Source organism: Pipra filicauda, unplaced genomic scaffold, assembly GCF_003945595.2.
Source record: "Pipra filicauda isolate LSUMZ 115617 unplaced genomic scaffold, ASM394559v2 scaffold95_size2449627_pilon, whole genome shotgun sequence".
NCBI lineage: Eukaryota > Metazoa > Chordata > Aves > Passeriformes > Pipridae > Pipra > Pipra filicauda.
The window spans coordinates 191,842-215,627 of NW_024105153.1; the positions used below are offsets into that span (position 1 = coordinate 191,842).

At 46.0% G+C, this 23,786-nt stretch overlaps 1 protein-coding gene across 3 annotated transcripts in view; it reads left to right on the plus strand.

Annotated features, from left to right (window-relative positions):
• Positions 1-23,786, plus strand: part of CACNA1I (calcium voltage-gated channel subunit alpha1 I) — a 166,954-nt gene that overhangs the window by 4,556 nt on the left and 138,612 nt on the right. For all 3 annotated transcript variants that reach the window (XM_027722698.2, XM_039391402.1, XM_039391403.1), the window contains exon 2: positions 8,427-8,728. In XM_027722698.2, coding sequence (XP_027578499.2) covers positions 8,448-8,728 — 281 coding nt within the window. In that variant the 5' untranslated portion in view covers positions 8,427-8,447. The remainder of the gene's footprint in view (positions 1-8,426; positions 8,729-23,786) is intronic.

Genomic DNA, 23,786 nt, shown 5'->3' on the forward strand with positions numbered 1-23,786 from the left:
CTTATGGCAGTGGAGTTGAACAAGATGGAGAGGAGCTGCTGACCTGCATCGTTGGTAGCTGGCGAAGTGGCAAGTGCCGGGGATTTTGCTGCTGTGATGTGACTGCTGAAAGTATTTGTCTAGTATGATCATTGGGGGGGGACAGACAGAGGGGAGAAGGTTTTTATTGCCTTTCTCTGAAGTGTCAGAGTTTGGCCATGGCTAGAGGAACAGCACTGTACGGAGAGTGCAGGCGGGGTTAGTGGTGTTAAACATTTCTCAGATGTTGGGTTAGTGTGTCTGGCTGACAGGCTCAATTAAGTTGCTTTCCAGGACAGAGGTTAGGAATGGATTTTTCTACAGATCAAACTGTCAGAAATTGATGGGATCCTGTTTCTGCTGCTGTATGTGTGTGTGCAAGTATGTGCATGTGTGCCTAGCATCATCTTAGGTCTCCTCCCAGAGCGGTGACTTTCAGCAGCAATGATCACTTCAATTGTTTATCTTCCTTGGGTTTTTCCCTGTATTTTGCCTTCAGAACTTACTATGAGTTTACCTGTGGGGGTGGTGGGAGATGGGGGGGGTATGGTAATTGTTTATGGACTCCTTCAAACTGAGGTTTTGTGCCAGGTTGCAAGGATTTGGCTTGAACTATAGGAGTCCATTTCAGGTCTGTGGTCAGATACACTTGCATTGGTGTCTTTGCTGCTTTTCAGTGATCTTTATTCAAAGAACTGTCCAGGCTTTGATTTCTTTTCCTGGTGGCAGCAGGGACAGAAGAGTACTTATGTAAATGAGTAGCAGTGTCAGTAGTCAAATCATGTATGATGCAGTGAGCCATCACAATGTCCTGGTCTATCTATTGATCTGAGATTGAAGAGCACGTAGGCCTTTGCAGCAGAGCTAGAAACATTGTCTCCTCTCTGCTTCTAGATGATTCCCATCTTCATAGCTACATTTCTTTCCCATATCCCCTCTCCTTTCTAAAGGCAGAGCCTGGGACATCACCACACTCCACATCACTTCTCCTGTTTTTGTTTTTGCTAAGAGTTAGCTTGCTCCAAATGTGTAGCTGGGTTTATGCAGATTATCTCCTTTGGAGGGATGGAGGGGAGAGCAGTAAATTACAGGGAGAGGAGAGGTGTTAGCTACAACTCTTGATGCTCCCCAAAGCTCTGTTCCCCCAGTGTGGGCTTCTCTGGGAGGCACAACTGAGTCATTTGCATGTTTTGCCTTTCCTGCAAGCCCTTCATATTCCAGATTGAGGGCTAAGGATGTGAGGAAAGCCCCAAAGCCATCATTGCTAGTAGCCTACAACACGACTATCTTTCTCTTCATCATCCTCATCTGACCCATCTTAATTGTCATCTCCATTGCTGATCTGGAGGAGGGAGTAAACAGCACATTAATGACTTTCCTGGATGAAGACAAACCAGGCTTTTGCCTGTCAGTGGGAATGCAGCAAATAACACAAAGGGGACTAGCGAGGTCAGAAAGATGGGCAGAAAATAGCTTCATGAGATTAATCTTAGGAAAAATGCAAACTGGGGGCAATGCAGTCTGAAACATGGGATCTGAGGACCTGCTGAGGGATGAAGAAGGGGCAGCACGGGCCACAAGACCGAGGTGTGACAGTAAATAGCATATCAGATGTGGACTCTCAGTGTGACAGGGCCAGCAACAGAGACATCACGATGGCAGCTCGCCTCTGCGGCCGGCCCAGGCGCCAGCCCTGCGGGAAGGCGGCACTTGGCACATCATTATCAGCAGAGCACTGGTAGGCGAGAGGCGGCTTTCAGTGCGGATCTGCACGAAGGGACCACGGGGCTGGGGAGATTAATTTATGAGCAAGGATTAAGTGCTAAAGATGTGTAGCTTGGCTAAGCGGTGGTTTAAGTGAGAGGACATGACAGGAATTCACTTAAGCGAAAGGTGTCCGTGTGCCTGAGAAGGAAGCATCACTGTGAGCAGTGCAGACCAAAGAGGGCCACAGGGAGTGAGTGGGGCAGGTTTGAAAGGGAAAACACTGACTCTGGGGCAGAATCTCCACATAGATGGGTCTATTAAAGTATGAAGTCATCCCCAAGAGGAGACTTTTTGTGTCTGTTTATTTGGGACACCAAAAATGTTTTGTTGAAAACAAGTATGCACATTCTCTGGGGAGCAGTGGGATAAGGCAAGGTCTTCAGTAGCACTCACCCCTGAGTCTCAAATGCCCCACATAGTTAAGGCCAGGTAATGATTTTCCAGTGGGAAACTTCCTTCTCCTCTGTACCTCCTACACCCAAAGTGACCATATTTCTCCTATTCTTTTTCTTCTCTCATTACCTTTTCTCCATCTCTCCAGCAACATCTTTACTGGTCTCCAAAACATCTCCTTCACGCTTGGCGTGAGGACCAGAGGCATGGACAGGATGGGGGTATCCGAGACACACGAGAGGGAAGTGATAGAGTGGACATTGGCTGTGATGATGAGGATGGGAGTGTTCAGAAGATCTGGGCTTACTCTTCCTAGAGTTGCAGAGTGCTGCCTGCAGTACAGGTTGAAGGCAGGGTATTGTTAAGGCTTCAGGACAGATAGTTTGCTTATTTTGTCCTGTGCTGGCTGGACTACTCCTTTCCCTGCTCAGTGGGATGGAAGAATTTCTTCTGCTCCCTGTCCTGAGCAGGAGGACAGATACAAAATCACCAGGCTGAAAAAGGTGAGGCTGTGAGCAAATTTGGCAGAGCTTAATAGCATGTGTGGAGATAAGGCACAGCAACCAACCAGCATGCAGCTGAAAGGCAACAGAGCATTTGACCAGGGCAGGGCAGCTGGGAGACCCTGGTTCTGGTGCAGGCCATGGATGGTGGCACACTATCACCTATGAGCAGTGGATTTGGACACTATTTGAAACACCATCTGCTTTGTTTCTGCCATGTTCCTTTGCATTTGGAGGTGCTGAGATGATGGAGTTGTAAAAGATGGTCTTTCAAACTACCTGCTAATAAAAGTGACCCTGTTCCTTACTGGCACTTGTACAACTCCACGCACACACAAGCAGATGAGAACAGGCGCTGCCTCACATGAACAGGCAGAGAAACATGCCGATGCCAGATGAACACAAACACAGAGGGAGCCATGTACCACTAATTATATTGTACCACGACAAACACTCAGAATGTGAAACCTGTATGACTAACACATCCCCACAGCCAGACACACACATCAAAGCTAACGCTTGCCATTTATAGCAACAAACAAGTGGGGGCTCACAGCCGTGTACAGTGGACCACTCTGGGAGGCACACGCACACACGCAGCCACCAAATGGGATCACCCACATGCATTTATCAATATACCACGCAGTCAGAGACCTCCTTAAATGAGCCTGGGTCTGTACAAAGATGTCCACAAGAGCCGTGCCCCAAGATGCTTGTCGACTTTCAGATGGATGTTTGGAGATGATAAATAAAGACGTGTGCCTCAGGTGCTGCTCCGATTGATGGGGCTATCTTGCCCTCCCCTGCGATGCCAGCCAGAGTTTGTCATTTTTGTCTCTCTTCTGCGAGGGTGTTAGCAGGATAGAGTGGCTGCTGTGCTTCCCGCTGCTTCTGAGTAACGGGTGACTGATGGTGAGGGATGGTCTGTAAAGAGTTTGTGTGCCCTCAGGATGGGAGGTGCTGTATGTACATAGGTCGGCTCATAAAGGAGCTATACTCTACACTTTCATTTCCGATGTGGACTCCAGTGTTGCCTCTGTGAACAGTGTGCAGGGAGGAAGAGACTGCTCCAGGGCAGTGTAGGCTGGTAAGGGATACAGGGTTAGGGATGGTGGTGAGGAAGATGATCTCTGAGGATGTTCCCACATGGGAGGGGAGTCATCATCCCACTGGGCCCTGAGTGGATTGCCTCCAGCACAGGAATGGTACTCTGGGGACCTCTCTCTGGTATTTCCCTCTCCTGGCTGGCTGCAAAAGGCTCTTTCACTGTCAAGAAGCAATAGTCCGGAAAGGTCTGCATGAGCACTGTAAAGGTCCCATCAGCCCTCCCTCACCCATGGCCCTTGTTGGCCCCTCTCTGACCAAAGCCCTGCCAAGAAGCGGTAGCTTCTTGGAGGAGCCAGAATGCTGCTTCAGCGGGGGTGTGATGCCTGCAGGACACCTTGGGCTGGCTTGCTTATGGCAGGTCATGGCATAAACAGACCTGGGATGCCAGTTGCAGCTCTGGAGGGGAGCATGTCTGAGCAGGGACCTCTCTGAGCAGTGCACACCAGGAGGTGACATTGACCTTTGGGGACAGACACCTCTCATTTGTAGAACTTCTCTTGAATTGTGACATCTTCTCTTTTTTCTCCTAACCAATTTCCACTGCTTATTTAGTCCACAACTTTCCTTGCTGTTTCAGAGCATCCTTCTCCCTTCCTCCTCAGTAGAGTCTGGCAGGACCAGGTGCTTTTGGGGAAAGGCTGAGCCAGAGGCTGTCAGCTTCTCCTGTACTTGCCAAGTCACTGAGCTCCCTGCCAGCACACATGTCCAGGGCAGGTGTGTGTGCCAGATGCAGGACCAGTGGGCGCTCAGCTTGGGATGGTGGTGGTTTTAAATGGCCCTTGGAGATGGACGGAGGTGGGAGGAGGGGTGCAGTCTTGAGACCTGGCTCCATACAAGGTTTTGGCACAGGCTGTGCAGAGAGAGAAGCAGGAGCTGCCAGCCCATAAATAACTTCCTTTCCCCTGGGAGGGAGGTGCAGCTGGTGTAGCATCGCTCCTCCAGTAGTATGTGACTTTTGCAAGGGAATGTTTTTGTGTATTTGGGGGGCATTTGGCCAGAAAAGTCTGAGGTGGGGAGGATTTGATTTTCACTGATGAGTCTGGCCTGCCACCAACCAGCTGGAGTTAGGCTCATCTGAGTAAAGGACTGAGTGAGAAGAACGTGCTTCTGGCCACCCCAAAAATATTTAATTGTCCTGTTGTATTGCCCTCATTGCAGTAAGGTGCACTTGCACAAAGGGGAGGTTAGAGACATCCCAAAGGTAAGTTCTGGAGATTTTTAATTCTCTCCGGTCTTACTATTACTGTCTTTTGTCTGAGTAGGAACCCTCTCCATTCATGCATGTTTTTCTGTGTATGCAGATGTGTATGTGTGCCAAACTCATTCTCTTGGTCATTTTGATTTAAATAGGGCTTCCCTGGGTTGAAATATTGTAACAGGCTGACTTCAACCAAGTTACACATCAATGCTACAGCATGGGAAGGCCAGTGATTGCAATCTCAGAGAAAATAGCAGCATTGCATGACTGGCAGCCTGACCAAAACAGGGGAAATAGCTCATTCCAACCTCCATATCTGGGCCTGTCTCTGGCAGTTAAACCACTCTATTCTTTTTTGAAGCTGAGATGGGAGGGCTGACTGCATAAAGAGCTCAGAAGTACCCCACTGCTTGATTTTCCCCTCTCTCTCTTTTGACACAGAATATTAATCCTGCTTAATGTAGGAAATACATCGTTATCACAGCCTTGGGGCTGTTTTGGGAGGCAGAATGGGATTTAATCTCAGGAACGTAAGGGGTATTACTCACATCTCCAGTGGGGCAGCTGTCATTCAAGGACTGTATTTAGCTTCAGGACTTCTGAAGGGAATCACCTGGCTCTGTGTCCGTACAACCCCTAATGAGTCAATTTGAGCTGCCCAAACTGGAGCGATAAACTGTTCATGATGCAGCCACTACCCAGTTTGCGCATATGTGTTTGACATGGGCAGAGTAGCATCCCAAAGTCCCAGCTGCATCTGGCAGTGGTGAGATGGAGAAGAGGCCCTGGATGCTTGCTTGAAGGGAAAGCAGGGAAATGCTGATGAAGTTGTTTCTCCCATTCCTTTGCTCAATTGTACTGTTAATTACGAAGCTTTGTACGTCGCAGTTTGGAATTGCCATGCCCTCATCAGTGTGCATGCTCTGAGCACTGTAATAAGTAATTCCTCCTGGCTGTCCCTGCTAATCTTTCTCCTCTGTGCTGTTATGGGAGGGAAGCTGGGCTCAGCCACTGCATGTTAATAGCCTGGGAGCCAGCAAGGGAGCAGCCCAGAGCAGGCAATGGGGAGCTGGTGGGAACAGGGGATGGAAAAGGTGGTACAAGTAGCTCTCTGGGTGCCTAGAGTCAAAAACCTGGTGAAAGAGAAAACAGAGGTGCTGGGTGGTGAGAAGGATACACTGGCAATTTTTTCACAGAGCTTAAAAAATTAAGAACAGCATCCCAAAGCCGGTCAGGAGACATAGTACTTGTTTCTTTCCAATAGCTTCTGGCCTTTGAGATAATGAATTCAAAGAGTCTCTCTGCTATCCCCCAAGGGACACTATGTCTGCTTTTTAAACCCCTGTGCTTGCTGCTCTTTCTTCCGACAAATACCAAGCCTCGAAGAACAAGTAAAGCTTTGGATCAAAGTGTGTGTTGTAAGCAGGAGGCTGAGAGAACAGGATGGATAGGCAGAGTTTTCAAGGTCTTAGCTGGGAATGATGGGACACTGCAACCCAAGGTGAGAAGGCTGGCGAGCCCCTGACAGATGTGTGCTATGAAGAGCATTGGAGATCATGGGTCCAGCAGTGTGGGCATCAAAAGGATCTCGAGCTGAAATGTCAAGGGTGCAGCCATTCCAAGGCAAAGCAGTGTCAACAGAGGTGTGTGTAGGCTTTGTGATCCTAAAGTGAAGAGAACTGAGACAAGTGTCTGGGTTCTGGTACAGCCAGTATGGAAGAAGATGAGGTGTCACGGACAGACACATTCTTTCCCACTGCTGATCATCCCCTTCTGTATTGCAGTGTGTCTGAGAGCACTTGTGTTGCTTTTAAACCTGTATTTGTAGGAAGGACACTCCAGATGATTGAGCCAACAGGGCGAAGGGAAGAAAGTCTTTGACCAAGCACTCTTTCCTTAGACTGTCACTGTAACACCCCTCCAAAATCAGGCCTTGGAGTTTATTTCACTTCCCTCACTTTGACAAGCAGCTTCCACTCTGTAATTTAATTGGCAACACTGGCTTTGCATTTTCCCAGAACAAGGCTGCTGTTAAGTGCACCCAGGCAGCAAAGGGACATTCTTTAGCAAAAGCATGGTACTCTGCAGTGCTCAGGTGTGTTGTGGTTTAACCCTAGCTGGCAGCTAAGCCACACACAACCTCTTCCTCACTACCCCCAGATGGTAGTGGGGGTAGTGGGATGGGGGAAAATCAAAAGAGTAAAGCAGAGAAAGGCAGAAAAATGAGATAAAGCAAAAGTCATGCACTCAATTAAAGCAAAACAAGGAATTCATTCATCATTTCCCGTGGACAGGCTGGTGTTCAGTCATCTTCAGGAAAACAGGGCTCCATTATGCTTAACACTGACTTGGGAATACAAACTCTTATCACTCTGAATGCTCCCCCCTTTCCTTCTTCTTCCCCCAACTTTATATGCTGATCATGATGTCATATGGTATGGAATATCTCTTGGGCCATTTAGGGTCAAGGCCATTTAGGTCTCCTGGATGTGTCCCTTCCCAGCTTCTCGTGCACCACCAGCCTACCAGGTGGTGTGGTGATATGAGAAAAAGAGGCCTTGATGCTGTGTGACCATTGCTCAGGAGTAACTAAACTACCTCTATTATCAACATTGTTTCCACCATAGATCTAAAACACAGGGCTATACTAGTTACTAAGAAGAAAATTAACTCTACTCCAGCCAAAGCCAGCACGGGGTGCCACTGAGTCTGAGACCTGCTCTTCCTGTGGCCGCCCAGAGCACCTCTGACCATTCCGTTTAGTAGAATAACTTTTGCCACCTGTGTTCATGGCGTTTCCACAGCCCCAGCATAGGAGAGCTCAACAAACTCTGGGGAAGGGTGCTTAATATTTAATCCCACTTCTGGCTTGCTTCCCCCTGTTTGAGTGGGTGACTGCTGTGCACGGGTTTGGCGTGCGTTTGCCAGTGTCAGCCTGAAGGAGCCTGTGCAATGGTGTGACACAGGGCCAGCCCATGCATGCCCTTGGATGGGAGAGCTGGGGCAGCAGAGCTGAACCCAGAGTTGGTAGGACCATGTAAGGGACTGTGAGGGCAGGGTTGCTCTGTTGTGTCAGGATGGGGCAATGCCACTCAAAACACGGTGCTCCATTAAGGAGCTCAGGCTGTCTCCAGAAAAGCTGGCACCATCCCCTGAGATGGTGCAGCACCGTGACAGGGTGTCTTGAGGGCTACAGGGATGGTTTAAACAGTGATGGAGAGGACTAGCCAGAGGAATCTTGATGGAGAGAGCAACTGGCAGAAAAGAGTTTAACTTAGAAATTGCTTCAGCACAACTTGTAAATGTGGTTTATCATTTGTCAGAGCTGTCAGTCCTGCAGCTCTTCCCTGCTCCAGACTCTCTAAGAGGGCACGGATGTACTGTGCTTTTGCTGCTGATTCCTCATGGGATTTAATTTCTCTTTCTCTCCTTCTTTTCAGGGGTTATCACTTGCGGCGGGCATGGCAGAGTACGTCCCCCAGCCTCCTTCCACCTGGCCTGCAGGCCCACAGCCCCCTCACACTTCTGCCCTCTGCCCTCTGGAGCCTGTGGATCTGGGGATCTCAGAACAACAAACACCACCGGAGCAGCCGCCATCCTCCCCAGAGCTGGGTGAGGATGAAGAAGCCACCTCCCCACCAGATCCTGATGTTCCCTACCCTGACTTGGCCCCAGTTGTCTTCTTCTGCTTGAAGCAGACCACAAGCCCACGGAGCTGGTGCATCAAAATGGTGTGCAACCCATATCCTTTTTGAGCTGCCCCTTCTCCCTCCCCACCTCTGGCTCCCTCCTGCCCCATCCTGTCTTCACACTGCCCTTCTAGGGCACCTGGCAGGCAAGGAATGACATTTCCTACATATTTAATGACCTTCTTTGTTCGTTCATCAGTTGCACTTTAACAGAATGTCCGCTGTTTTAGTGTGTGTTCAAAAGAAACTCATTATGAAAGAAGGACTTCAGAGAGAGCTGCTGACAGTCCCAGGCACAGGGTACAGGGTGAGACGAGAGTGGAGATGTGAAGAGAGGAATATTAGAAAGGCCTGTTCTTCCCCTTCCCAGCTCCCTTTTTGCCAGGGACAGAGCAGGAGTTGCTAGCCCAGGAGCTTGTCAGAGACTGCCATGAATGGCAGGGGTGTCTGAGCATACAGGCTTTAGTGAGATCTCTTGCCCTTGGTGAGGGAACCACCACTCCTCCTGTACCTCGATTGGAGGGATACCTAGGCAACCCCTTGCCTTTCCGTCTAGCACATGTCACTGTCCTGCCAGTGCCTCGTCATGATGTCTGACTGGGAACAAATGGGAGAATCTATTCAGAGTTTGATGCTGAGCTTCATACACCCAGTGAGAGATCCCTAGGACATAAACACATCCTTCCTTTCCATGGGTCAGCAACCACGTACATGTGTCACCATTCATACTCAGTGCCTTGATTGCAGGGAGGCCCCTTGCAACCCATCACTGCAAATGATGGCCACCTGCATGGCTCGTTAGCTCTGAGCCTGCCAGGAGGGCAACGGCCTCTGTGGCTCCTCAGCGTGATGCTATATGAAGACCAGGTGGAGAGTATTTGCTATTCTTTGGACTGTGGAACCATTCGTGGTGGGGAGAAAGTGGAGAAGATGAGTCATCAGAGAGGTTGGTCTGAAGTTTTATGTGACCCTTTTTCTGGCCAGAAATCTCAAGTGATGGTGCTTTCTACCTGGAAGTTTCTTAGTTCCTGGTTAGGTGAATATTACTGATAAAGGTGATTGTTCTGGTTTTGATGCATTGGCTTCTAGATTAAATTTGAGTGTCTGGGCACAAAGCAGAGACTAGCAAAGTGTTTCTAAGAGTATTTTCAGCTTCAAGAGCTGAACCCTGGCTGAAGTCTTGAGGTGGTGTCAGTAGTAACAGATGACCTTAGATGGCTGATGAATCTGGAGATTTGTTTTGATTTCAAGTGTGAGTCAAGGTTTGCATTTGAGCTCAAAGCTCTTGTCTTAAAGTTCAAAAATCCTTAAAGAGGTGTTTCAATCTCAAAACCAGGTTATGGCTGAGAACACATTGGAGATTTAAATTTTCTGCTTTCCTTTCTACTGGCTGCTCCATAAAATTTTAAAATTTTGTATTGAATTATGCATTGCTTTTCTATCACTGTGTGTCTCACTGTGTGTCTGTGCTAGTTATTATGTCTTGGGAATCTTGTCTCAGCATGCGGTAGGCTCAGAGTAAAGCACCAGACATTTGTGTCTCAATAAAAAGACTAGATTTGGGAAACTAAAGATAAGTAATAACTTGGGTTTGGGATGAAGATTTGCCCTTGAATGGGGGAAGACGAGAGGAGCCTGTCCCTATTTCTAGCTAAAAAGTCAGTCAAAATATTCCCTCCAATTCGGTATTTTGCAGGGAGTTTGATTTTAAGTTGTTGGAGCTGTTATTCAAGGAGTTGGGCACTATATAGCCATTTTAGTGCTAAAATGTTGCTTCGGTTCTAATCCTCAGACGTGTGCTCTTTAACTCAGAAAAGAAGTTTTTCCTGTTAAGAACTATAGTAAGAAGGGAAAAGCCACATTTGATCACCTGTTGATGATACATCTGGCTACATGTGACACCAGGGGGTGAAGGTCAATGGTGGGGATGCTAGAAACCATTTGAAAGGGTGATTTCAGACCTGAGATTTCAGCTCAGCTGCATGAAGTTGGGAGATTGTATGACAAATGGAGACTGAGTGGAGTGGATTCAGCTCCTCCTTTGATTTCCCCTTAACCTCTTGTGGTCCTCATTTTGAATGAATCATGCAATAAGTAGTTCCCATAATTTATTTTTTTTTAAGATGTCGGTTTGTTTCTGCACCTCGAAGGCTTCTTGCAGGTTATCATATGTTCTTGGCATCACACTTTTTTTTTTTTTTTTTAACAGCACCATAGGAAGGATACATTTCCATGGCCTGGTGGCAGATCACTTGCTGTGGCCTCATCCCTGGCTAGGAATGAGACCCTTTATAAAAGATGCTTCTGTGAAAGTCAAATTGTGTCTTCTAAGAATTGATATGCTTGCCTGCTTTTCCCTTGTCTGAAGTCTTTAATTCTTGTCATACTGAGCTATTGGGTCTCCAATGTGCTTAAGCTAAGCAGGGACAGGCTGAGTCACTGTCATAGGTCAACCCCTGGCATTTCCTGAAGATTCAGCAAAAAGATAGGGCATTAATTAAATGCCTATTAATCTTCTCATTGACTTTTTACTAGGCTAGAGCTTCGTGATCACTGTTACGGAAGTACTGCCAATGAGACTTAAAATGGATGCTCTGATAGTTAAGGACTATGTAGCAATTTTTCTAAGCATGAGGTCATTAACCAGCAAATTTCAATGTAGGTAATTGCATTCTACCTATTTAAATCTCCCTCCCCCGAAGCTTATTTTTTCTTTCATGAGCAGTCCTGCAATTTTGTTATGTGCTATTAAACAGCTGCCATATTGCTTTGCTGCAGTGCAGTAAGAGGAGAAAGAACCACTTGTTTCTGTGCTTTAAGATCACTTCTAGAAACATATTAGCATATAAATGTGTAATGCTGTCATTGCAAAAATTGTATATCTTAACTCCCTTCTAAGGTAGGGACTATGTTCCATGTGAAACTTAGAGGAGTTGTCCCCATGAGGAGTATTTACTGTGCCTTTTGCTATTGTGGCGTGTGGTGAAAAGGAGCCTGATACTTTGAAGTTTGGTGATTGTGAGTTTCTGAGATGGCTTTACATACAGTGTGAATGAATGCTTGAATCACCTTAGTTTACTGGGGAGCAGATTTTGTTAGATGCAGGTAAGTGCTGTGTAATCAGCTGGTTATGCAATGCAATGCACACCTGGAGCCTGGCTTGTCTGCTGAGTAGTGTGCCTGTCGGAAAGGAGCTGGTGTGATGCAGCATGTGAACAACCTGCTCTCTGGTTTGCTTAGGTTGATTTCTGTTTTGATGAACCGAAGGCTGGACCACTCTGAGTTACAGACCATGGGGTTGTTGCAGCTACAATGTTAACACAGTCAATATCTGAGATATGGTTGTAAGAATGGCTGTAAGATTTTTTTTTTCCTTTTATAAACCCTAAACTCTGTCAAACAGGATTTAAAATCAAGCTTGGATGGGGAATAGGGTGGAAAGCGTGAATGTTTCCAAAACAACTGCATAGCATTTATTTATGAATTTATAAAACATTTGGGATTAAATAATGGGTATGCCACGTGGCACCTTACAAATTGATCCTCATGCACTTTGCAAATTATGAGAAGATTATGACAGAGATGTCTGGATGTCTTCAATGCTGTTTGACTCCTTGGGGTTCCATAAAGACTTTACACTTTGTCCATCCCCAGGGTCAAATGCAATGGATTTGGGTTGTCCTTTGAGCATTTCTTTAAAAGAAACTCTTCCCAGGAGGCCCAGACCTCCCTTTGCTGTTGTATCTATAATATTGACATGACAGTGAGAGCTGGAGTGAAGTGTGCCATTAAAAAAAAGAAATCGATGCTAAAACTGTAGCAGTAATGAGATAGGCTCTGCAGTTCACCACTCTGTCATTTTCTTGCTTTTTGTTATATACCAACCCCTTGGTGAAGTGTGTTGGCCATTTGGGCTTCTGTTTTGGTCTCAGGCAGTGAAGTGTTGCATTTCCAGTTGATTTCAGAGGTGTAGGAGCAGCAGGTCAGGTCCCAGTTGTGCAAAAGCTTATATATGCACTTAAGTTTTAGTGCTGGGAGCTGTATTTTATAGAGTATTAAGAAGGGTGACTTTTTAATGCTGGTATGATGGCGTGTACTGAGGAGCTGCCTTGCAGCTCATTGGCTTTAAAGATCCACTTTGACAACATACATACCTCTAAAAGTACCTACCTTCTGGAGGTACCTTCACTATAACTTTTACTGGCAACATTATCAGTTTGGACTATGTGCTTGGTGCACGAGGAAACAGGACTGGCCTAGGGCATTTTTAATGGGAGTCCGAGAAAGCCTGCAGATTTATTCCCCACCTACCCCCGTCTGGTGCCACAGACATCATTTATGTATGAGTCAATGCAGGATAGGATGGCTGCTGATGACGGCAGTGTTTCATGCTGGCGCTGCCCTATGAGAGCTGAGTGGAGAATCAAATGCTGGAGGAACAAAGTAAACAACATGTGTGTGGATTGGTAATTGATACTTCTCTCGGTGACATTGGGTAGGTGATACCATGGTATATAGGGACTGTGGGCTGCCAAAACCACTGCTTTTCAAGTGACATGTGGTTAAGGGGCCAACGAATCTTTTGCTCATTAGAAGCTTTGGGTGAATAAATGTGTTATTTATTATGCCCTGGTCAAATACCAGTTTGGGTAATTTGTTTTTGTCCAAGTGGAATTTTATGTGCAGATTCTGTAGTATGTTGTACTTGTTTCTGCCTTAAGCTGTTGCCTTGTGTACTTTTATACCCTGGACATGGTTTTCAAAACAACCGGATGTAGTTATTTAATAAGCAAACATGATCTGGAAATTTATTGCAAGTCTTGTAGTAATTGATGACTGTCTTAAGCTTTGAGCTCCTGTAATCCTCTGAATCTTTCATTTGTTTTTCGCATGTGGATATTTATTTGTGTGTGTGTATAAATAAAAATAATAGTTCTCGCATCTCTAGGAGGTAGCAAGAAGTTTGAAAATGGGATCAGAAGGTGTAATAATACATCAAAAATTGAGTTGCTTATGGATTTTAAGCAACATTCATCAATCTTGAGAACCCAGGGATCATGGCTTTCTGCTCTTGGGGTCATCAGTCTCAGCTTTTATGTGCATACCTGAAAAACAGTAAAACATATGCTATTCTTGTGTCTCCGTTTTAAAGGCAGATCTCCCCTGTCTCTCTTAGAAAATCTATCTCAGAAGACACATGAAGAGTATGGCACTTATCTGAGGACTTGTGACAGCTTTGTATCATTCTAGGTAATCAGGCAGACGTTGTTGCTGTGGCCTTAGTAATTTATTGATTTCTGTTGATTACGCAACTCTGTAGACCTCCTTCCAACCAAGGAAGATATACCTAAGATCCACCAAGGGCAAGATGATTTTTTGTTTTCCCTGTATGAGGTTATCTAACCCCTCTGGACTCCACAATATGTTAAATCAACTTTGAAGTTGTTCCTGTTGCAAAGGGAAACTGCACTGGTCCAGAGCTCTCCAATGGACATGCAGTGTCAGTGGTATTGGTGTTCCCCTGTGCGTGTGCCAGATGATTTTCAAGCTTTAAAAGGGAGCAAGACTGCTTTAGGTCCTGCTGGGTTTTTTGCCACTCTGTCAAGCTCCCTACTGGTGGAATGAAGTTTGCTATTAGCAAATAAGGGTGACTTCTAATAAGTCAATTGACCATTATTTTGATTAATATTTGAAGGCACTGAATGCAGTGGACCAATGCGGTCATTTTCCCAGGAGCAATCTATCATCAACTCCTGTTTTATGTTAGCAGTGTGCCTGAAAGCAGACATTTCCTATGGTTGTGAACTGACTCTGAATTTCCCTGTTAATTCTCCTCTTGGAAAGCTGGTTGGGCTTCACCCCATCTAACTCTACCTGTCTGAAAGCCAGCCATCCAGACTTTCTCTGGATACACTTGACCGACTGCCGCTGTAGCAGGAAATTCAGCATGCTTAATTTAACTTCTCTGTTCAGAGGTCAAAGGAGCTCTCAGAAAGTGGCTATTCTTCCTTCTTTAGCAAAGAAGGAGTTTCTGGATAGCAGGCTGGAGGAGTTGCTGGCTAGCATCCTGGGTTGCATTTAGGGTTGTAATGCCTTTTGGTTTCCCAGATGCTCTGGATGGAGGCAAATGGAAAAGTAGAGAGCAGGTTTAGTTTTGGAAATCATGCAGACTGAACCTTTTAGTGTTTCCGTAATGAAATACTGGGAAATTGCATTTTTATGGGAGGAAAGACACACTATCCACCTGGACTCTGGATTGGGAAAAAGTAATTCTGTAGATTCCAGCTTTTTTTAGGATAGCAACCCTGTTTCCTGGTTATAATTGGTTGGCAGGGGGATCAGTATAGTTCTCAGAACCCACATAAGTAGTTGGTAAGGAAGCTGTCTCTGCAAAGCTAGTGACAAGGAAGTGCCATTTGTGTGGGTCATTTGATGTGCAAATTTACAATGGGAAATTTAGAGGAATCATTTGAACAATCAAATGTGGTCTAAATGGAATTTAAACTCATGAATTGTCGTTAGTAGCACACAAGGGATGGACATGTGTGAAGGGGATTTGCATGCTTGAGATCTGTAAGAAACTGGCTGGGTTGTGTGTATGTGAGATGTATGCATTCCAGGGAAGTGGGCAGATATAAAGGGATGAGGTCTAAATTTGGCTATCTTGCAAGCTGGCCCTGTGCATCTAAGCACAAATGCTGAAATACGATAAATCCCTGCCTTCCATCCATGCTTATTCCCTGGAGGCTTTTTTTATAGTGAGAAGTCAAAGACTATGGTTTGGAAATGAAGCAGGACAATAGCACAGACAAAACCAGGGCTTTGACTCTCTGAAGATTTAGTGTCCATAGGGTCTACCAAATTTGGAAATAAGGCTGAAAATTTGTGATGTCTCCTTACTGTCTTCATTCAAAGCTCTGAGCATTTTTCCTGTTACTGAAGGATAGATTCCTGCTGTTGGAGGAAGAGCTAACCACAAAATACTGAGAGGAGCCTGTGGTTTAGTAGAGGGGTATTTCTGCTGTGTGCTTGTTTTACTGCCCTGTTTACCCAATATGTTTCAAAACCAATAGAAGTTCTTCTAGACCTCAATGCCCTGATGCTTCAGGAAAGTGGAAGTAGGACTCACTTTTGATGGGGTGTCTTAATACAGTCCCTGGATTTATTGTCAACGAATGTGAAAGGTGCAGGGAAGCAGGTGAGAGAGAGTAGAGGATGAAAGTCATCTTTCTCTGGTGTAAATCAGTGTTGTTCTGCCATACCTAGTGAAAACAGACCTATATGCACCAGCCATTGCTCTTCAGGCAAGGTTGGGGAGATTGGTCTTGTCATACAGCAACATGTTATCCAGTGCAGACAGTGTGGTTTGTGGCAGCCTGGGGTTATCTGGTAGTGCTAGACCAGAAGAGGAGGATGATGTGCTCAGCCAAATGCAGGGATGGTAGCGGTGCCTGCTCTGGGGGACCTTCCCATCCCTCTGCAAAGTGCATTGCTGAACTGAAACAAATGCTGAAAAACCTTTCTGGAGCATATTGTGTTTATTCACTGGAATATATTTTGCCTTGGAGATGAGAACCATTTATTCTTTGGAAAACGGTCAGTTTGCCTTTCTCAGCCTTTGTGAACACTGGAGCAGGGTGTGTGAGAGAGCCAGAGGGGCTCTTGTAGGAATAGAAAGGGCAACAAAAGTACTCATTTTGAGTTCAAGACCTATAGAATACTCTGACCAGACCTCTTATTGCATGTCCTGCTATAATAATGTGAATTAATGCAATTAACCACTAACAAATCAACCAGGTGCCTATTTGAGGACTTGACACTCTTCCCATCCCAGACCATGGGAAAGGGGCCTGGAGCTTTGCTCTGTGAGCATAATACTTGACAGGAGCTGCTTCAGGTGAGGAATAGTTAACAGAGCTGCAGCTCTTCTGCAGCAAATGGCCTGCAGCTCATCCCAGGATGGTTAAGAGAGGAGTGTATGAAAAACTTGGCCCATTACAACCTCTAAGCTGGAAAGATTTTTATCGTCCTAGAGAAACAGTGTCTTTGGATGATGGTGGGGGAAGGCTCTTGCCTGGTGTAAGATGGACCAGGCTCAAGCTTGCATCCACTTCTGTCCTGTGCTTGCTTTGCCCGCTGGTTCTGCTTGGCCCAGGACACCTTGGTCAGCCCCTTCCCAGAGTGCATCTCTGCCACTGCCTCTCCTGTGCCTCACTGTCTGCTGAGGGGCAGGGCTGAAGGAGGTCCTGTTTGACATGTGTTTCTCTGAAGTGGGATTTGCAGCCTCTTGCTGGTAGGGGCAAATGGATGAGGGCTGAGCAGTGGTGGGAAGGGCTACCAGTCTAGGCTGGCTGTTCTAAAGGACAGATCCAATGGTTGATTGGGCTTGCCTTGCTCTTGGTTGTTGTCTCTGCTTGGGCTATGAGTTTGTGTTGTGCTACCTCCTGTCAGCTGTGCTTCTCCATCAGGAAGGGACTGCTGCTGGTTTTGCTACCCTATCTGCCTTCCCTCCCTGGAGGGGTATGCTGGGTTCTGCTGTGGAAATGAGCAGGAATCATCTCCGTAAAAGCTTTGGAGGGGACAAGCTAGCTGATGGGGATGGGTTTGTTTATTCTGTCTGGAGAAGACATTGAAGTTGACACCAGCAGCCAGGGTAGGAGGCTGAGATGCGCAAGGAAGGCAGATGAGAGTGCAGCTGGACTTGTAAAAGAAGAGATGAAGTGTGATAATGAAGATGTAAGACAAACTGATGGGGGGTTATTAGTGGGGGATATTTAGGTTGGGAACAGATGATGCAAAGCCCTACTGAGCTTGGCAGACACCTCAACAAACCCTTGCAATCAATAGTATCAAAGGCAGCTGAGACAATCAACATGAGTACTTGATCTTTGCCATCAAGAGCTGGTGAAATAAGGTGGTGTGATGGCAGTGTAAGTCTTCTGCTAGAAGACCTGCATAAGTGTTTGGATCGGTTGGCTAGTCTGGGGGCTGGAGTTTGAGTGCAGTGCTGTGGCTGGAAAAGCTTTCACATGCCCAAATCTGATTGCAAAGTCAGCTGGTGGGGATGGAGATGGAAAGCTTAGCTTGGACTTTCTGCCTGAAAGATGTCCATCCTTGCCTTTCCCTTCTCCAGCTTTCTCCATGTCTGTTGCATCAGAGCAGATTGGGGAGGGGAACAACTGCCTCAGGCGGGACAGGGGATGCACAGGGCTGTGATGTAGGGGACCATCTGTCCCCTGAGACAATGGTGCCATTTACACTCACATACTGCAATTCATCCAAGAGGAAATATAAATCTGTCCTCTCTAATGATACAACAGCACACTCTTTGTTTATCCTTTCTTCCTTTAGCTTTCTCTCCTTGTCATCACCTACTGTGCTTGAGTCTATAAAAGAAGCCATTGCTCCTCCTCCTCAAGTGTGATTTGGAGCTTCTGAGTCCCTGTAATTCCTCTAACAGACTCCACTGTGACTAGCCACCCTGTCTCTCCCCTCTCCTCTCTGTCTGTGGCCATCTGTCACTTTCCCCTCTTTTTTTTTTTTTTTTTTTTTTTATTTCCCTTGCTGTCATTCCCAGGTTTTGCTGCCAGAAGCCTCTCTGCTTTGATTGCTCCTGCCCTTGAACTGGCTCTTTCTGCAAGGTGCATCTCTTGACCAGTATTGTGGACAACAAGCTTCCTGGGGTCAGGCTTCCTGGAAGGTCAGGAGTTCTAGGGAAGATCTGGAGGTATGATTTCAACAGAAGACATCACTCACTGGCTTAATTAGAATAAGGGAAAAGGCCAGGGCTTTGCAGAGATGTCAGAGCTTATCTGCAGAAAGCACAGATATTCCCATCTGTAGATTGGGATTGCTATGTGGTGGGGTGGGATTGCTGCTTTCTTGTACTCACAGCTGCTTTTATCCCCATACAAAGCATTTTATTCCAAGACCAGGTCAGCCGCTATTGTCCTGTGCCCTCTAACATGCAAGTGGCACCCCTGACACCCCCATCCTGAGCTGTCAGTGTGTAGGAGCACTGTGCTTATCTCTGAGTGGCAGAGTCTGAGGGATGCATCTACCCTGGGAGCAGGGACAGGGTGCTGGTAGGTGTGCATTCCCTGAGCCAGCTTGGGTGAAACTTGCTGTTGGATCAGCTGGCCCTGGCCTTCTCTTGTGGTGTAGCTGGCTCTCTGCTAATCCCCGCTCACCAAGGCGGGCTCTTGTCGGCAGATGCAGACAGATGTGAGCCCACCACACTGGCTGGGAGCTGTGTGGCTGTGATGATCTGGCCCTGCGCCCCAGCTTGAAAGCTGGGCAAGGTGTTCAAGGGTTTGCTTACAAAAGTTAAACCAACACTGCTGTCTCAGCCTTGTTCCTGACCCCTGAACCTTTTGTGAGAGCTGTTTCATCTTTACTTTAATAACTTGGTATATTGTTTATCACTACCTCCCCAGAGTAGCAAAAAATGCTTAAATACCATAAGGGCTTTCAGGTTGCTTGTAGCTTGAAGTAACTGGATGTCGTGAGAGGCAGAGTGAACCAAATGTACCTCTTGGGGGATTTCTCCTCTTAAAGAGTCACGGATGAAAAGGGCTAACATAAGTACAAATTCATCCAGGAGAAAGATGCTGAATCCAGTGCTTATAATGCTAGCTATGAGATTTGCCTCAACAGGCAAGAAGGGAAGGAGGGAAAGAAAACACGTGTTAAAATATTAGCTTCCCTACTGAAACAGGCAGTTCATAACAAACAGCAGCTGTTCTGTTTCTCATGGAAGATGCAGGAGCTCAATATTTGAGGGTGGAGAAATATTTTCTTCCACGCAGAGGTTGATAGTCTCTCAAGACAAAGATCAAAAATATCTGCTTGTCTTCTAAGCCCTGCTTATTATTTGGAAGCATACTGAAACATCATGAAAGATGTACTTGGCAAAACCGTCTTGCTCCATAATTCACACAACCCAAAAAGATGCTTCCTGTCTTAACCTGTATCCTGCATCTTACTTCTCAGCCAAGAACTCTGCACTCTAGTGTGACAGTAAGTCACCCTATGAATACATTGTCCTTATTTGCTACAAAATGTACTGCAGATCATTTACCAACCAGCTAGAAGATGCTGTTAACAAGAATTGTTAACAATAATCAAGCTAAAGCATATTTGAGAAAAGTATGCTTTGTGATATATTACAGTTTGTATGTAATTGCTCTTGTTCACATGTTTACCAGCTTGTGATGTAATTTTTGCTTTGAGTAAGTATCCAGGTTTTGTGGGAGATTCTGGCAGGCTCTGCTTTGTCCATGTGTGAGATTCAGGCCAGGCCTTGAAAGTGTTTGTCATAGGTGAATTGTATTAAAAAAGACAGGCTTATAGGAATGCAACAGTAATAATATATTGCCTTTGGTACCGCCTGATGTTCAGTGCCACTGGCCAACTGTGATATTTCTTAGTGAAGGATGGTTTTTTCCCTCAAGGCAATTTTTTACTTGCTTTTTTCTTTCCCTGCGGCTCCTTTCTGATTAATTTCCTGGATGGAGTGGGATCCTTCCTGGCTTTGGAGTTTGCTCCTCTCTTCTCTGTGCTTATTTACCTATTGTTCAGCAGTCTCTGTGCTGGCAACTTCTCTTGTCTTCCCATCTAGAGCCCTCTCTGGAAGTGGGATTTTAGTGAGTGGACGAGGCCCTAGACAATAGCCCTCTTGTTTTATACAGAAAATGCTTTTGGAGACAGCAGTCTTCTCACTGTTTCCTTGTAGCATTTTGTTTATACCATGCTAAAACCCCCCAATTTTTTCCACTTTTTTTCATAGGTTGGGCCCTGTTGTCTTTCCCTACATGGACAAACTCCTTATATTAATATATGTTTTCTTCTTTGCTAGGTGCTGGGTAGTGTTTTTCCTTCCTTTCCCGCCCATTGGGATTTCTGAAGTTGCACAGTTCATATGAGGGCCACACACACAAGGAATAAACCCCCTGGGTCAGGCAGCCAGCAGGGATCTGAGGTGGAAAGCTCAATCACCAGGTATTTTGCCTTCAGAGTGAAGGGACTGGGGAGTGATGGCATGAGCCAGCAACCTGGAGAGTGGGCTGGGTGAGGCTAATGGAAGGGCAGGTAACCAGGGTGTGGGAGGTGAGGGTTTGGATGGGAAGAAACTGGCTGAGAAGGCAAAGGCTGGGGCAGTGAGCCTGAGTGGAGGCAGGCTGGCAGGGCTGGAGGGCTCAGCTTGCAGTGAGGAGGAGTGAGATGGGAGCATTTCATGTAGTGGGGTGAAGTCATGTCCCTACCCTAGAGCCTGCATGTTTTGCATTCCTGCTTATTTCTGTTTCCCTACTGTCAGCAAACTCCTGTAAGGCCCACTGGCTAAACAGGTTTCACATCACTGTCTTCACTTAATGCCATCCTTCCCTATGGGTCCAGGGATCCTGTGGAAAAAACCCCAAAACCTGATCACGTGAGCATACAATGAAAGGTTGTGTTGTGAAGGTGGTGTGGGGAGGGAGAAACTGAGATTCCACATTCATCCTTAATTCTGTCCTAATTTCTTGGATTGAGTCACATCAAAGGCTCTACTGAGCATACTCAAAGCACAGTTTTCTTTCTCCCATAGCAGCTGCTAATTTATCTCCATTTGGATGGGTTGTTAGAGGATGAGTGAAAGAGGCCTTGGGTTACCCTGCTGCCCAGTGTGAAAGCAGTGTTTAGAGTATCCAGCAACAAGAGCTACCCAAAAAAACAACTCTTGAATACTTACGCACAAACATTTTTTTTTTTTTGCAACTGTTGAACTTCAGCTTAGTTTTTCACCATAGCAATCGTACCTGCTATGTAAGTTTCAGCTTAAGCTACCAGTCAGATGAAGCTCTAAACAAATGAGACTGGTTGTTGGAAGGAAGTAGAGTTTGTGGTAGGATTAATTAAAATTAGTGTTATCAGCATAGCTGCACTCAGCCTTCCACCATATAGGTCAGCTCTCGCTGAAGCCTCAAGTTTTCCCTACAATGCAATAATTAACTCTTAATGTAGATATCTTAAAAAAACATTCCTTCCCCAGAGAACCATAACCCAGGATTTTTTTTACAGCACAGAATTAATTGTATCTCTCCACAGTATCTTTGAGGTGCTGTTATTTCTTTAAATGCATTTACAGCATATTGTGATATGTCACACATCCTTTAAATATCCAGTAGCTTTTTAACTTTTAAAAATCTATTTCACACTTAGTGGCATGTCTGTAATGCATTTTTCTGGAATGTGTGGCAGATGTCTGGGGAAACTGTGTTTTCTCCCATATGGGGGTTATTTTACTGGAAAATGAAAGAGGGTTGACACTTCATTTGATTTTCCTGAGCTGTCACATTAGGGATTCTCTGTCTGAGTGTGAGACATGGATCCAGATCATATGTAGACTGCACAAGGCAAGATGTGCTCCCTTCCCTGGGTGAAGGGGAACTTCCCATGGAAGAACATCCTCTGAGGTCTATAAAGGGGGAAATCAGTCTAGGGAGGTCTGCTCTAGGATATCCTGACTCATGGGACTTTTCAGCATGCTCTGCAGATACAGAAATAGCATTAAGTGTGTACTTGCATCTTCCTCTGCAAGGAGGAAGAAGGTGGCAGCTTTGAGGTTACTCAAACCTTCGAGGAACTCCTGACACTTGTGACCCAGGTTCCTGAGCTCGTACTTCAGGGTTGTGTGTTGCTGGATTTGACTCCTAGGGAGGAGTCATAAATGCCAGGGCTGCAATCATTTTAGATATGTCAGGCCACCATTGAATGGCTGTGGTTTAGGGAATATGTAATCGCTGTATTGGCCAAAAATATGTGTTTGCAGGGGCCTGATCTCTGTTTTGACTCCTCTTCCTCTCTACCCTGTTTGAATGCAGCTTTTTGTCCCCTTGTCCTTATGCTGTGGTGGATCACATCCTTGCATTTTCTGTTTTTCCTGTTCCCAGATGGAGCATCGTGCTTGGGGCAGGCCCCTCTGTCATTTGCCCTGCAACATAGAAGAGAGGCAGGGGATGGAAGTCAAGCAGAGGAACTGCTGCAAGCTCCTGAAACTAATGCCTCTGCCAACATCTTCCCTTTGCTGAGACAGATGTAGAGGGGATAAATACCAGGTGTCTCTTGAAGAGTAGTTAGATGCATCAGCAATCCCTATTTTGTCCTGTTGGGACAGAAAAGTCTTTCTTTCAGCTTTACATTTCAAAAGATTGCCTGTGGCACTTGGCTCACCCTTCTTGCACTCAACCTGGGAGTTACACTCCTCACTTTCTGTGGAATAAAAATGCCCAAGGCTTATTTGGCTGTAGTAGCAGCCAGAGTGTCCTCACTGCTGGTATGTGTGGGCACAGGCACGCTGCTGTCAAGGTGTTTCCAGGCAGAGTCTCTTAGGGACTGAGGAGCACAGCCCTGGGGTAAGTTGTCACTGAGGGCCTTGAGTGGGAAAACAGGAAGGTGCTGGACATCACTTGAAATAAAGATGTCGGCTTCAGCATGGAGGTGAGGGGATTGGTGGCTGAATGACCTGGGATGTCCTCCACAGGACTGAGGATGTCTGTGATCCAATCAGTGGAAGCAAAGGTGACAGGTTAGACAGTTCTAGCAACAGAGCACAAAAGTGATTGTTTCCTTCCCCAGCCACTTGACTTCTCTGGGTACTTCTTGAGTGTGATTAAGCTGATTAATGTCACGCACTTGAGACTTTGGGAAATGCCATAGGTACAAGACATTCTTGTTTGTGTGCATGAAGGATTTCCTCCTCCATTGCTGTGACACCTCTCCACACTGGATGGAGGATTGTTCCTTTCTGACGATTAACATTTTCATGGGTCTTAGGTAGCTTTTTAGAAACATAGAGAGACATTCCCAATAGACAATCTGATGCAAAGTCTTTACTTAATGGATTTAGTAGCTACACCTGGATTATTTCATCCCACTGAATGACCTCTTCTGAGACCCTGCCACTTCCCCGTAACATCACTGAAGCTTTGTACTTATAGGCTCTGCACCTCTTCCCTACCAACTATGCTGCTTATGCTTGGTGCCCTCAGGCACTTAGCTACATACTTGTGCTTGGAAATTGTTTGGAGGCCTCATGCACTGTCAGAAGATTGTTATGTCTTAGTCTTTCCC